General features: G+C 47.7%; 2 protein-coding genes across 2 annotated transcripts; one reads left to right on the top strand and one right to left on the bottom strand.

Moving 5' to 3' along the window:
- Positions 1-2,464: 2,464 nt before the first annotated feature.
- On the top strand, positions 2,465-7,580 carry LOC136452078 (pentatricopeptide repeat-containing protein At1g02370, mitochondrial-like). The gene is made up of 2 exons (XM_066452717.1): positions 2,465-2,966; positions 6,099-7,580. Exons 1-2 carry the CDS (start codon positions 2,628-2,630, stop codon positions 7,203-7,205), a joined length of 1,446 nt encoding a protein of 481 aa, XP_066308814.1. The 5' UTR covers positions 2,465-2,627; the 3' UTR covers positions 7,206-7,580.
- Positions 7,581-9,936: 2,356 nt separating this feature from the next.
- Positions 9,937-14,635, bottom strand: LOC136452079 (uncharacterized). Its single transcript, XM_066452718.1, has 9 exons — positions 14,121-14,635; positions 12,450-12,986; positions 11,926-11,991; positions 11,670-11,836; positions 11,423-11,570; positions 11,249-11,336; positions 10,796-11,151; positions 10,602-10,706; positions 9,937-10,510 (listed from the first exon to the last, which is right to left on the bottom strand). The coding sequence occupies exons 1-9, from the start codon at positions 14,232-14,234 to the stop codon at positions 10,241-10,243; spliced, it is 1,851 nt and encodes a 616-aa protein (XP_066308815.1). The 5' UTR covers positions 14,235-14,635; the 3' UTR covers positions 9,937-10,240.
- Positions 14,636-16,195: the final 1,560 nt, after the last annotated feature.

The following is a 16,195-nucleotide window of genomic DNA, read 5'->3' on the forward strand; positions in this document are numbered from 1 at the left end:
AGACTCTAAATTGGAGCTCTACGGCACACGGCTGTAGCAGTGGCGATCACGGTGCGTAGCTAGGTTCCCACTCAACCATCTGGTGCACTCAATTGCTTGGATTAGACCGGACGCTGCAAGCTAGCTCAGATGTGGCTCGGTGACGCTGGCACGACGCCATTAAAGGCGGAGGTGAATGGGGAGCGCAGCATGGCGCTTGCCATTCAATAGAAGAGGACAAGGGCACACACAGGAGGCTACACGTGCGCGTACGGGGTCGACACGGCTCGCGCGGTCGCAGCGCCTTAATTGGCAAACCGACGACGACACGGCCATGTGTCGGTGCAGCAGGCGCGCGCAGCAGCGGTAGTGGCGACGCGACGCAAGCAACGCAGGTGCACGCGATGTGATGACGCGGCGCGGAGGAAATGTGTGCGTGTTGTGGCACGACGGTGACGGCGTGAGGTAGTACGGTGATGGGACGGCGGCGGTTCGTGGCACGACGGTGACAACGCGAGGCGACGTCCAGGCGGCAGCGGACCGGCCAGAGCGACTGGCCCACGACAGCAACAACAATGACACTGCGGGCAGAGCGACCAGGCCAGTGCGGTGGCATGTGTGCGGGCGTGCGTGCGCCGTGCGGCCGACGCGGTGACGCCGAGTGCCGAGGCACGGTGACCGCGTCCACGCGAGGAACTCGGCCCAAAACGTGTCATGCACGCTTTTTTAAGCGTCCCAAAAACCCAATTCGATGCTTCAATTGCTAAACCACCTATTCTATACTCGAGAGGGCATGTTAGGCTATCAAAACCAGCTATGAAACCATATCACTAATTAATCCAATTCTGCTACAAAAAATTGCCAAACTTGGTCTCGTCAAACCTCTTTCAAACTTACGAAATCGACTGTCTTGATCTGGTTCGTGACAAATTCGATTTCCAAGCTATTAAGTATGCTAGCTAGTGAATTCTACAAGACTTGTACTACAAACTTTATTAAATTTCCGTATACACGTTCTATAGTGTTTTCGCTTAAAAATTGATTTAAAATCCTAGGTGATATAACTTGACTATGAAATGTAACTTTCTTTTCGTGTTTTCGATGATCGTTTCAAGTTACAGAAATTGATCTACCATTTATATTACATGCATTTACACATAACCATGATGTTGATGACATGCTTTAACAAAATATTTACAGTGTAACACCGAGGGTGTTATAATTGCCGGAGATGTTCTTAGAATGTCCCTACCCGCCACCGGCTGTTGAGATCTCTACGTCCACAATCCAAGCTGCTTGGTCAAATGATTAGTGGAGATGAGATTTGTTTATGGCGCCAAAAGGGTGTGACGAGTGGTGTGGCTTGGTTCAGCGGATACCATCATTAGTGTCAGACTTACTAGGCGGAAATCGCTCTAGATCTTTTTTTTTTTATCTCAAATCGCTCTAGATCTTGCCTAAAGTAGAAAGGCCAATACAATATTTTGGTCGCTTCTCTTATAAGAGAAGCAAAGTGATGATGGCAACGGAAGGATATGGAAAGGACAGCGCGAATCAGAAAGGCACGGCACGTTCTACTAGCTGAGAGAACATAAAATCGACAAGTGGCCAAGTGGGCGGCGGACGGCGGACGGCCGTGCCTAATAACGATCAAGAGAACGTACGACAACCCAAGGGTAACAGATTGTGTCATTATCTGAGTTAGGCTTTTGTTTGAGGCTCCTGATATGAATTGATCCTGTTGACAACAAAAAATTGTCCGTTTTATGAGGTTGTTAAAATGTGAAATGTACGTTATCATTGCGTTCTTCTCGTACCTCGTCCTTCTTCGCCACGAAAATGTGTTGGTTACCCGCTGCGTTCTTTGGTACGTGGTGACCCGGACAATCTAGCCCTAGCTGTGTTATTCGGTACGTGGCGACCCGGACGATCTAGCTTTAGCTAATATATGACCGACCTTCGCGTCAACAGATCTGACATAGTACTCGACATTTGTTTAGGCTTACGCCTAAGATTTTGCATGGTTAGGGAAACTAAGTGGGTTATTTTTTTTATCAGCTTTGTCTGTGTAGGTTAGTTGACATTGCTTTCTGTGCCTTGTTGATTGGCTTTCAAAATATGTCTTTGACAAACCATGATTTTGACTATTGCTTGGTTTTCTACCAAAACTTGTTAATCTCTCATATTTGGCTTGCCAAATCTATAATAAATTTTTTATCTAGCTTTAGCTTATCAAATCTTTGACTTTGCAAATTTTGGTCACGAACCCATCCGACCCTTTATTATTCCAGTCTTCGGTTAGGTGGTAGACGACGTGACGACAGTATTGGCGTTGCGCTGGGCTCGGCCTTGGAGGACTGGACTGCAGGCCTGGAGTGTGTGCAGTCAGGCCTGTTTCTCCCTGCTCCCGCTGCTGCTGGTTTGGCCCGCTCAGACCTGTTGGATGAGCTCGTCGCCGCAGGCCGCAGCCCAAAGCCGGTAAAGATGCGCGCAGAAATAAAAAATAAATGATGCAATCACTTGAGCAAAATTTACCAAGGAGAAATGGGAATTCGATCGAAGCGGTGAAAATTTGCATCCCGTACCCGCAACACCCCTGATTTGTCCCCTCTTTCTCTCCAGCAATCAAACCCCCAAAACCCTAAACCATGGCGCCGCCGGCCCCTTCCGCCGGCCCCCGCCTCCTACTTCGCCGCCTGCTCTCTACGGTTACCGAAGCAGCGGCGGAGACACCTGCGCCCTCCGCCCCTGCCGCCGCCTCCGGTGTCGCTGCGCCCACCGCTGCCGCCGCCGCCGCCACGAAGCCGGCGAAGAAGGACCCGAGGCTGCTCTACCGTCGTCTGTCGGCGCTTGGAATAGCCGGGGAGGGGAGCGTGTCGCGGGTGCTGAACAAGTGGGTGCGGGAGGGCGGCGCGCCGCGAAGCGAGGAGCTCGTCAAGCATGTCAAGGAGCTCCGCAGGTACAAGCGCCACGCCCACGCCCTCGAGGTATACGCCTGGCTCCGCCTTGCCTACCAACCAAGCGCACCCATTCGATTTGAGTTCTGGTTAGGGTTAGGCAATTTGTTTGTGGTTTACGAATCGTCCGGTGTTTGCTGCTTATTACATAGGTTTAGGAAGACTTGCAGTTAGTTAGGGACCCTTTCCTGTCTGGCGGTGGTTACAGCAGATCAATGATGGCGGTGGTGGAATCATGGCTTGGGGTTTGCCAGCCCTGTTTATCTTCGCTTCAGAGGGCTAGTAGGTTCTGTGATGGACAGCAGTGGTGCTGGCTGGCAAGATATATAGACAATTGACGGGAGGCGGTGTGGGTGCAATTGCTGGATTGTCACCACCCGCGTTGCCCATAGCGAGATCGAAACACGGATGTCAGCAAATCACAGATAATTAGATGATCCTGATAATGTGAGGAGGGAGTCCGACTCCCTTTCTCTCTTCTGTTTCTCAATTCTTTCTTGTTGCCCTCTGTCTCCAGCTTCTCTCCTATATAGCTACCGCTCGGTTCTGCCAGCCCAAAACCACAAGGACCAAAGCCCATGACAACTGGGCCCCATAGATGGGCATTGAGCTCGACTATGCACATTGCCTTCTTGATATCCACACCGAAGGCTAGCTGTTGTAACAGACCTTCATATTTGTCCATGTCAGAATGCATCTTCGAATCCCACACAACTCTGCTATGCATTCAGCTAACACCTCACTATTGTCAAGATAAACCTGCAATTTCTTGCACTTGCTCGATCCACTCATTTTCTGCCTGTCCAGATTGGCACATTTTTTGCTTGTCCAGATTGGCACATATCCTTCTCATCATGGCTGCAGTTTTAGACTCCACTTGCTCCTGATATTCATGGCCGCCCGGCAGGGCATCATCGCAAACCACATCCATACAACGCATTGCATGAAGCATCACATGTGAAGCTCCCTGTGATGTCACTATATCCACAAACTCAACCTGCTTGGTCAGTAATATAGCTTCATTCTCAAGATGCATTTCAACAAACATATCATGCATAGAATCCACACCAATTGCCAACATATAAAAATGGTCATTGGCATGAGTGAGCAAGTTGTTGATGGCTGGTTCAGTACTTTCCTCTCTTCATCAAAGTAATCTCCACTTTGAGTTAATTGCTGCAGTAAACCGTGGTGTGTGCCAATGTCAGCTGGTATTTAATCCCACACAACCTATCCAGAAATTTCAGCCAACACCTTAGGGGGCATCACCATCAGACATCATCGGTGGCATGAAGGCAGCCTGATATAGATGTGTTGTGGCCATTTCCTTGGGAGACATTTCATCGAACAATACATATGCAGGTCCTCCGGATACTGTAACCCCGAACATGACCTGCTCAGCTAGGGGTTGTGTCCTCCTCAAGTGTCATTCCCTCAAACACCCTGTGGGCAACATCCTCAAACACTACCCTGTCATGGAAATCACCTGCTCATGTCGCTGTGTCACATTGCACCACTGATTACTGCATGGTGCTGGTCGTCCGATTAATTCCATGTTCTTGTAGTGTCAATAGTGTTACCAAGTCGTCTGATTAATCAGCCTGGTCGGTCCCCTGCCTCCTATTAGGTCCACTGACCTGATTTGGTCAAGTAGCTTTTGAGTCATCTGATTAATCGTTGCATAACCGGTGCTGGGTGGGCCTGTGCATGTGTGCTGCGAGGTAGAGCTTTTGGGCTGCTAATTTGGCCCATTAGGGTTAGGCCTATACATGGGCCTCCAGTCTTCCACTGTCCGGGGAGGAGACTCCAGACGGGAGTGCTCTTGTCTCCCCGAGCTCGCGTTGTCGCCAGCGTTCAAAAAGGTGCTCTTCCGCGCTCGCCTAGGCGCGCCTCTGCGCTGGGTGGAGGGGTACCGCCTTGCCTATGGGGGTAGGCGGTACCATAGGCGGCACCAGCCCGGCGGCGACGGATGCACGCAGATCCATGACTCTTGTAGGCGACGCTGACATTGGGCGGCGGTGGAGGAGAAAGGGGCGTCGGGCAGAGGTCGCCGGTGGGCGAGGAGGAGCGTCGAGCGGAGTCGGACAGCGTCTGCGGGCGGCGGCGACGGGCGCGGACTGAGAGAGATGAGGGAGAGGGAGAGGAACCGGCGGCGGCGGGCATGGCCTGAGCGAAAGATGCAGGAGAGGGAGAGGAACAGGCGACGGCAACGCGGACACAGAGAGAGATGCGGGAGAGGGAGAGGAACAGGCGGTGGCGGCTGATACGCGGGAGAGGCTGAGTAGGCGAGCAGAGCACAGAGAATACGTAGGGAACTAGGGATGGGGTCTTGGTGGGGTGTTCAGACTTGGGCTTTGGGCTGTCTGATGGGCCTTTCTCTTTAATGAGGTCCACTTATTTCCTATTTTTGTTTTCTTTTTTAAACATATATGTGTGTATATACAATAATACAAACGCCTAGGCTCGCTTAGGTTGGAGGGTCACCGCCTAGAGAGCGCCTAACGCCTTTTGTAACATTGGCTGTCGCACAGCTGCCTCTGCCGTCCGCTTTCCTTGCTGCCTGCACCGGATCCCTTCCTCAAGCTGCCACCAGCTCCAGTCCCTGCCTTTGCCAAGCACCACGGGTTCCCATCCCTCAACCACTGCAGCAGCCAAGCGCCACCAGATTCTGCCACTGGGTCCCTTCTTCCTTCCTGAAGATGAAACTTCTGTCCTCCAATCCTCCATCTTCTTGCTACATCTGCTCTACTTTAATTTCTGATCTGCAACCCTGCCTTTTCTAGCTCTGTTGCTGCTCTTTGCCTCTTGCTCTACTGCTGCTGCAGCTCTAGCTCTACTAGCCATTAAATCTCTCAAGAATCTACTGCTCTGGTGTTTTTGTACTATTGCAGCTTGCTTTATACTATATACTATATATCATATCAGTCCTGGTATATGCAGGACTACTAAGCTCAACTAATCGAGCTGGTCGACAACTAATTGCAACGAATCATTTGGTCAGTGCCTTAGAGACAGATAATTCGATAACAGTGAGTGTCAAATTCAAGTTAGAGAGTTAGAGTAGTAGCAAATATGCAATTGCTCTTCTTTGTACATCTGCTATTGATGCTTAAGTTGTGGTTGGTATTACTTGATCTATAATGTGCCATCGTTTTCATGCAGGTGATGGATTGGATGGTCAATGCAAGGGGTATGAACATGTCAGTCACTAACCGTGCAATACGTCTGGATCTCATCTATAAAGTGCGTGGCCTTGAGGCAGCTGAGAATTATTTTGCTAACCTCCCTGATCCAGCCAAGAATCATCGAACTTATGGCGCCCTTCTTAGTTGTTATTGCTCAGCAAAAATGGAAGAGAAAGCAACAGATCTCTACCGCCAGATGGATGAACTTGGCATCTGGTCCGGTACGCTACCCATCAATAATCTGATGTCCCTTTACATGAAGTTAGACCAGCATAGGAAGGTTGATAGTCTCTTTGAGGAGATGAAAGTGAAGAATGTTAAACCGGATAACCTCACATGCTGCATTTTGATGACCAGCTATGCAGCATCGAACAAGATAGATGCCATTGAAGAACTTCTTAAAGAAATGGTAGAAAAAGATGTGACTCTTGGGTGGTCTGCATATAGCACACTTGCTTCTATCTATGTAAATGCTGGACAGGTTGAAAAAGCAGAATCTGCTCTGAAGAAACTCGAGGGGCTTATTAGTGCTGAAGATGGCAGGCAACCTTTTGATTTCCTTATGAGCCTATATGCTTCACTAGGCAATTTGAGCGAGATCAATAGGGTATGGGATGTGATAAAGGCCAAATTCTCCATGGTAACCAACATAAGCTACCTCGGCATGCTTCATGCTCTTTACAAGCTCAATGATATTGACCGCATGAAGCAGATTTATATGGAGTGGGAATCTAATTATCAAACCTATGATGTAAGACTGACAAATATGATGATTCGTGGCCATCTGAAGCTTAGCATGAGCGAAGAAGCAGAAACGTTGAGGGAGAAGGCCAAGGAAAAAGGTGCGGAGTTTGACTCCAAAACATGTGAGTTGTTTCTTGATCACTACATGGGCAAAGGGGACATGAACTCGGCACTGAACTGGGTAGAGAACATGACCAAACTCCCCAAGAAAGCAGGGAAGCTCGATCAAGACATGATCTACAAGTTCCAGAAGTATTTTGAAGAACACAAGGATGCTGACAGTGCCGAGAGGTTCTGCAACTGCCTGAGGACGCTAGGGTGCATTGACGGGAAAGCATAGGAGTCCCTCTTGGCCTCTTTCACACATACTTGGCAGCTGGTAAGAAAAGCTGTTCACTTCCATCAACAGATAAAAAACGATAAGATTGAGATCTGCTATGACATTGGGAAGCTACTCAAGAGGTTGGGCGACGGAAGATGAGATAAATATATTTATCTATCTTCATTCCAATTTGCTTGAGTGGTTAATTCTGTTGATCCCTTCCATGAATGAGCATCAGAAATCAAATGTAGATCCAACGGTTTGGGTGTCCGCATTGGAAACATATCAGTTCTTTCGTTGTTCCATGTAAAGGATAGCTCATGCCTGGGCTGGTGCCCTTCGAGCTTTTGGTGCTCTTACAAAAAGCAGTGGGGAACAATTAGATTCTTGGAAGTGCAGCGTGAGGTCTTGTCTAGCTAGGCTTTTTTGAGATACTCCTTTGTTCTACTTTTCTTCTTCTCAATGAAATTGCTGTTACAGCACGAATCCTACTACAGAGCCGCTTCTCTTTCCATGTCTTGTGGTCAGTGTGCCATCAGGTTGATGTCCTGACAATGATATGTGCACGCTCGCGAGAAGCGTAGTGTGGATAGGTCTCTGTGAACAGAGCAGCGATTCATGCTGGAAATAATTGCCTGCCGGACGGTGGTCGAAAGCTCTCTACAGGTGTGCCTAGGCTTCTGTCGTGTCAAACCGTGAAAATGGTGAACCTGAAATCGAGAGATTTTTTTTGGTGGTACAGACATACAGTTGCTGAACGTGTTAGTCTACTTAGTTTACTTAGTTGTATTGTGTCATTTTTTGTCATGTGACTATTTGTTGCCAAATATACTATCATAAACATCCTTACGACTATGCGGCGTTTTAAAGATGAGGAATGGTTTTCGTAAAACAGTTTGCATATTGTCAGTTTATACTAACTAATATATGCTGTCGACATTGAGGATTCGACAATCATGTGACCTCTACCCAAGACAACGTTAGCAGTGTTTCTGCTACTAGAAATTTTCAAACCATGTAAGCAACATTGAGAGCCTCTTTGGAACTAAGGGTTAATTGTTAGCCAGCTAAAATTAGCTCTAGTGCATTCAATCAGGAGGGTTAATAGGTGAGTTAATTTCTGAGTTGAGTGTTTGACTAGTTATTAACTAACTAGCTAGTCAATCTTAACTAATTTGGGCTAATATTTAGTCTAAATTAGTAACTAGCCATGTGAAGGGCGAGCATGGTGTAAGCGGTAGAGTCTTACCGTCTGTGACTAGAAGGTCCCGGATTCGAATCGCGGTCTCCTCGTATTGCATAGGCGAGGATAAAGCTTGCCACTAACACCCTTCCCCAGACCGAGTACGCCCTTTTTTAGTAACTAGCCATGTATATCCAAATTGGCCTTTGTTGGGCATTTTTTTTATATGTTGTGATATATAATTCTATTTTATTATAATAAATATTTTCATATATTACAACGGATATACTCCCTCCATTCTCTTTTCTTAGGCGTGGAGAAGAATTTTACATATATGAAGGAATTTTAAATAGCTTTTGCATGGTTATAATTGCACCATGCGCTTCAATTATTCATTGCTTTTGCATGTTTGTGATCCTCGTTAGTCGTTACCCTGTCTCATACACCTGCACCATCCCCCAGTACCCCCACATGTGTCGCTACTGTGGTCGGCATGCACGCAACTCTAGGCTCTAGTTCTTGGCTCAAAGCTTTATCTCCTTTAGCCTTGGCGTCTTTGTTTCTCTTCCATGTTAGACAAGAAAGGTGTAAATTTGTTTTGTTCTTATGTATTAGTACCTCCGTCCAAAAAAAAAAATACAATTCTCGTATTTCAAGAAGTCCACAATTTAAACTTTGACTAAAATTATATAAAAACTAGCAGGTAACCCCGCGAGCAGTGAACGCTTAAAGAGGGGGGAAAACGATGGTACTGTTCCTCTGCGGGTTGTGTACTGTTCATCGTGATTTGTACTGTTCATCTAGAGGGAACTGAGTCCGTGTTCGCACTGGATGAACAGTAATTGCGATGGGACACCCCTCAAATTTATAGTCTTTTATAGATATACTAATCCTCACCAAACAAAATAAGTATCGTTAGATTAGTTATAGAATAGATTTCCATAATAAATTTAGTTGGAGACATAAATGTTAATACTATTTACTATAGACTTGGTTAAAGTTGAACTTGTTTGACCGGCACGTTACCCATTATTGTGTTCTTTAGGGGACGGAGGGAGTTGTCATCATGTCACAAATTTTCCTCATGTTACTAAATTATCGTATATAAGATACACATGGATGTCATGGGTTTTCTTGTCACTTTTGGATAAGTAGGTATATAAGGGGCTTAAGCACAACATGTATGATGTGGTGGTATGGGAGTGGGGAGCGCGAAGCAAGTAAAGCTAATCGATTTTGATTATAAATTGCGTATGTGTCCTAGGTTCGATTGGTTTATTGAACAGTTAAATGGCCGTACAAATACGTATAGAGAGGGTTCTTAGGTTTCATGACGTGGTGGTATGGCAGTTATCTTTCACTAAACATTTTTGCCGGACATCGGACAGAGGTGATTTGGTTTTTTTTTCCTTATTAATTATGCGAGGGACAACAGACAACACGTTTTTTTTTTCGTTTGTGACAGACATCGGACTGCCGGACTGGCTCGTGGCTTTTGCTGTCTTTTCAAGTATAATAAGATGCACCAGACTTTCAATTTGACTTGTCAAACGGACATCTATGAAATTCAAGCAAAGTGTTCCTTCCAAAACGCTGAAGCCGATTCGTGCAGAAAATACTAACACGTCCAAGAGTCCAAGGAATCTCACGACACCAACTGCCCATAACAAAACTAGCTGCATCAAGCTAAGACTATATTCATATATGTAAAGTCACAGATTAAAGAACCCTAGAATCACCCGAGAAAGATTACAGAAAAGCTGCTAGTCTTATTTTTTTCCTCAACCAGAATGTCTAATTTACAAAGCAATCCAAGATGCAAACAGCAGTAGGCCAGGACCTCGACCGTTCAGCCCGTTCTTGAGGGGGCTCACTTGCCCCCTCCAGGCCCTCCCAGCGTGAGCACAACATCGTGCAGGTCGCTGCTGCCTCGCTCCGGCTCGGACTTGACGGCCTTTGCCGGGAACCCTTGCCGCGCGTGGTGGGCACAGTCCGGCAGCACGAAGCCCGTGGCCTGCGGCACCGGGCGGGCGTGGACAGGGATGCCGTGCGCCAGCAGTGGCCGTTGCTGGGGAGGCACGGCTGAGCTCGTCAGGATCTGGTGATGAATTGTCGGTCTCGGCGCTGTAACTCCAGGTCCCTGAGAGAAAGCCAAGGCAAGAAACATCAAGAACACACCAAGAATGGAGCCCTGATATCATCTATATGTTGTTTCTGGGTGGTTTGCTTACAGGAGCAAATAGAACACCTCTGAAGAGCTGCCCATTCACGACGGCGGTCATGAGGTACCCAGAATCGAAAGCTCCATCAATCGTCCCATGAACCTCGGCGCCAATCTGCAGATACAAAGCAATGGCTATTAAGAATCATGATCGATCGACACTGAACATTGTTCCTGACGAATTAGTGTGTGAGAGTGGCGTACAAGGGGTGGGCCTGGAGGCCGGGGCTGAGGCTTATGATCGGAGGAAAGGAACTGCACTTCCTGCCGATGCTGTGGTGCGATGCTGCGGAGAAACTGGTCTGTCTTCAGAGGCCTTGAGGAAATGCCTCCAGGTCCAGGAGACCTCAGAGCGCCATTAGCCTTGAGACGAACAAATGGTTGCAGGCCTGAAATCGATGTGTTGGGGGAGGCCGAAAGTTTGTGAGCTCCATTCTGCTCTTGATCTGACTGTGACGGCGAGGAATGTTGTGAAAGAGACAGTGAGTGCTCCTCTTGCTCTGACTCAGGCTCATTCGGGCGAACTTCACCGGTTTTCCTTCGTTTCGTACGGCCATTCTCTGGAGATACCGACAATGTAACAATACATGTGTCACAAATATAACATCGGCAGAATAGAAGTCTTGTTTTTCTTTTCATTATTTTTCATTCACTTACCTAGGCCACGCAGGAACGGATTTCTTTGCTCGATTTCTGCTTCTCGAGGTTTCTGAACCATTTCTCCATTGCTCACACTGGCATCTTTCTGCCATATTGTCTTATGATGAGTCACACTGGTGTTTGTGTAACAAATTAAGACCAAAAGTAATCAAGGAAAATTAAGCTACTTACAGTTTCTGATCTGAGGAATTTCCTCTTCTCTTGGCTCCAATGGTTGCTAAGAACCTTGCACATTGAAATGTTGTAACGGCCATTTGGATGCTCAGAGCCAAATTGCAGAATGAGAAGCTCATTCAGGGGACGCTCATCTTCGCCACATCTGTAAATTGAGGTATACAAAATTGTTAGCTAAATATAATTTTTGTGTTTTGATAATATCAAATCTACTACAAACAAAAAACTGTCCCTGCAAACTTACCCTCCATAGATTGCAATGTCAGTATTCATGACTACTGCAGTATGAGAAAACCTTCCCTGGGGTTGCTGCCCGCATACCTCAAGCTGACTCCACGAACGGTTTGTGACATCAAGAACCCAGACATCGCTGTAGTATTGCTTGTCACCAACTCCTCCAACAATATAGACCTACACAGACGTGCTTTGTTCAGGATCCAGTAACCACATTTTCTCGCGAAATTTGTTCCTTTTTATTTCAAATAGCTGGTGATGCTAACCTTAGACCCAACACTCATAGCTGCATGACCTGCTCTGACGCCAGGCGATGCACCCTTTACCGGAAACTGCGAATAATCATTGAAGTTAAGTTAGCAACACACGATGATACTCGGATGAGAAATTTCTTGTGTGGGCTGAATGTTTTTTTTTCAAGGTGAAAGAAGGGGAGTTGCTTAGTTAAACATGCATCATGGCAGTCAGCATCAACAGATGAATACTCCTATAGGAGTACTCCTCGTTACTCTGTGACTGAGAGATGTAACCTAGCAAGTCACCATCACATTTGGAAAGCGAAAGATAATGGCAATCAATAATCTACCGACCTGTTTACTTGCTCGTATACGATCGTGGATTATAAGCTGGAACAGTATTTTTCTCTCACACCAAACCAGCCAGCAGTAAATAATCCACGATCGTTTACGACCAAACGAACATGCTGTACACCGGAAACATGTGCATCTGGCAGAGCTGTCAAATTTGAGCCAAGTCAGGCCACCCTACATGACAAGGACATGGCGCTTACCCTTGACCACGCCATGGTGTCGACGTCGAGCACGTCCACCTCGCCGTGGTACCGGTCGCCGCAGTCCCCGCCGAAGACGAAGAGCCTGCCGCCGACAGCCACGGCGCTGTGGCTGTCCCTGGGTGCGGGCGGCGCGCGGGCGGCGGCCTTGACCTCCGGCGTGGACCACGTCATGGTGGGCACGTCCAGCACGTGCACGTCGCTGAGGTAGTTGCCCTCCCCTTCCCCGCTCCCGCCGAAGACGACGAGGCGGTCGCCCCCGACGACGGTGACGGTGTGGCTCTCCCGCGGCGACGGCGGCGCGCCCTTGCACTGCGGGCGGGTCCACTCCCTGGTGCGCAGGTCCAGCACGTGCAGCTCGTTCACCTTCTTGCCGCCGTTGGTGCCCCCGAAGACGAGCATCCGGTGGCCCACCAGCGCGGCACCGTGGCTGTCCCGCGTGCCCGGGCGCTGCCCCGTCGTGGCCAGGGAGCTCCACGCCATGGTCTCCACGTTGAGCATCAGCACGTCGCCGAAGTGCAGGCCACCGCAGCATCCCTGGATGGAGGGAGTTGATGGCATCATCGAAGAATTAATCAGTCGCATTACAGTACAACACAACTCCGACGACACAGCAACGAATCACTAGTACTCCATTACTGTTACCACCTTAGAAAGAAAAGTGACCACATGAACAAAGAAAGAAACAGATTGCAGAATGACTGTTCGTTCGATCTGATCAAGATCACTGTGCAAGTGGAACCATGTGTCGTGTACTGGTAAGTTCGTTCCTCCATGGATCGGATCGTCCAGCAGAGGAGAGAGGACGGCGTCTGGGTCGGTGCAGTAAGTAGCACCGATCCGAGATGTGAGGTGCGAGCGGGTGTCAGTGTTGCTGGCATTAAACATTTTCTCTTTGCGTGACCACTGACCATACCACCACCACAGCAGCACAGCATACCAATCAGGGGGGAAGCTTAAACGCGGGACGGAGTGGTCCTAGCTGCTCCAACTGCAACCCTCCCAAGCGGAGCGGACGGGGGAAAGAGAAACAAGAGCGAAAAGGCTCTCTTCTTCCTTTTTCCATCTGATCTTCGTCCTACTCCTGTACATTTGCCGCTAAACCACTGAATTAACAAGTTGTTGGGATAAAATGAAATGTGATGTGAGGCCTCAAGATTCTACTGTAGCAGCAAACTGGAGAATTGCAGGTGGGGCGGTGACAAACTGACCTGTGAGCTGTGACAGTAATAATTCAACGAAAGGCGAAGCTACTTTTGCTTTGCTACCGCTGCTACTTTTTCATTATGGAGGAATATTACAGCAAGCACGGACCAAGGACTCCCTCACTTTTGATGAAAGCTGCACAACATTTTGCTTGTTGGCTTGCTACATCAGTGGGAGGAGCAACGGGACAAAACACAGCTCCAAGAGGACGAACACCAGAAAAGATACAACTTTTTCTGCAAAAGAATCTGCCCTCCCCTCAGCCGGGAGAGGCGGGGTCGGAGAGCATGCGTCTTCCTGATGAACTAGTTCGCAGCTACCAGTATTAAGCTCTACTAGGATAGGAAGGTATCAATCAAATTAAAGAAAGATGCGAAACTTGTCGAAGAATTCAGAGCAAAAATAAACATGGTCGGAGAAGACGGGCTCAATCAAGAGGATGAAACAGAACCGTCGGTTACATACCCCGAAGACGTAGACGACCCCTTCGAAGAAGCAGGCGGAGTGGCCCCACCTCTCCGGCGGGTTGAAGCCGACCACCTTGGGGTACAGCCACATTGCCTTCCTCCGCCGCTCCATGCCTCTCTCGGTTCCTTGTGTTGATTGTATCGTCCGACCTCTCTGTTTTTTTTCTCTCTCTCTCTCTCTAGTTTCTTCCTCTCTGATGAAGGAGAAGGAGGAAGAGGATGAGAAAGGAAGCAGAAGCAGTAGGGTGGTGGAGACTGGAGAGAGACGAGGAGGGAGGGAGGGAGGGAGACAGCAAGCGGCAAAGGAAAGAGACGAGGAGGGAGGGACGGAGACAGCAAGCGGCACGAGGAGGGAGGAGAGAGACGGAGAGAGACGGAGCGAGCGAGCGTTTTCACAAGGTGTCACACCAGCCGTCTCTGTTGCTGATGAGATTTGCCGCAAAGGGGAGGGCGCTCTCACAGTCAGCTAGTGAGGCATCACACATCAATCAATCGGTCGGTCGCTCACTCGGGAGATGGACATGGACATGAAAAGATAGGACCTCTCAATTCATGTCCAAGGTTCTCGCAGCCCCAGCTCTGATCTGAATACCGGCGACCGGCACACACACACAGCTGCTGCTGCTGCGTGGAGGGGACGGAGGCGAGGGGACACGAGTGACCTCGCGATGGAAAGGCGCCCTGCTCTGCTATGCTATCTCTCTGATTCTCTGTGGTGTGGTACAGGTTTTCGCACGCACAGCCGCACAGGCACAGGCAGCATCTACTGGCTACTGCTGCTATACGAAATGAGGCCTTGATCAGATCACCTCTAAATTCCAAGTTTTTTCACTCTCTCTCCGTCACATTAATTTTTTGATACATACATAGAGCATTAAATATAGGTAAAAAAATAACTAATTGCACAGTTTGGTTGTAAATCACGAGATGAATCTTTTGAACCTAGTTAGCCCATAATCAGACAAAGTTTGTCAAATACAAACGAAACATGCTACAATGTCCGGATCGTAAAAATTTACGATCTAAACGGGAAATGAAGAGGACTGGGCTGGACTGGACTGGATGGTGTGTGGGCGTACGGGGAAACGTGTGCCTGGGAGTGTGTGAGGGCGTATCAAAATTGCACACCTACTACAGTACACTCACTCTAACCATTAATGACGGACCATCGGCGGCTTATAAATCCTGGTTTATCCAACCATATTTTTTTTCGCATTAAATTAGTCAACATTACCTCCAGCGACGGGAACCAGCTCAAACGATCAGGCGCGTGGCTTTGGCTTGGACGCTTGGGACTTGTTTAGATTGAAGAAAATTTCAACCAGATAAATAGTAGCACTTTCGTCTTATTTGGTAAATATTGTCCAATCGTGGACCAACTAAGCTCAAAAGATTCATCTCGTGATTTCTAACTAAACTGTGCAATTAGTTATTTTTTTTACCTACATTTAATGTTCCATGCAAGCGTCTAAAAATTGATGTAATGGAGAGAGAGTGAAAAAACTTGGAACTTTAAAGGGAACTAAACAAGCCCTTGCTTGGACGACGGGGGATTTGTGATTTGTTTGTCTTGCTCAAAATGGTGGGGTCTGGTGTGGGGAGGCGGCATTGGGGTGTGTGGCCGCGATGCGATGGGAAGCTGTGCTGTTTGTGCCACCCTAGGGCCAGTCCTAACACGATGCCTAGAATTATTTTCATTGGATAAATTAAAATACCATTAAGGAAGAAGGTTAAGGAAATAAGTTATACAATAGGTTTAGATGACACGAGAGAAGATAAATATTTAGATGAAATTTAAAAATCTATCCACTAAAAATATAGTTTCTATTTACAACATATGTATTACTTTGTTAACATAAAAACTAGTACTACACCATAAATTATGAATGTGACTGTCCTCGCCTTAGGATCTAATTGGAAGAGCTCTTGCAGCTATAGATCCACTTTTTCAAGCCAAACATTTCCAGATATATCTGCCATGAAGTAGCTCCACTAAATCTATAAATCTGCCTCCAGATATGTGTTACTCTGTTAACATAAAAAAACTAGTACACCATAAATTATGATAGTGAT

This window comes from Miscanthus floridulus, chromosome 5 (assembly GCF_019320115.1).
Source record: "Miscanthus floridulus cultivar M001 chromosome 5, ASM1932011v1, whole genome shotgun sequence".
Classification (NCBI taxonomy): domain Eukaryota; kingdom Viridiplantae; phylum Streptophyta; class Magnoliopsida; order Poales; family Poaceae; genus Miscanthus; species Miscanthus floridulus.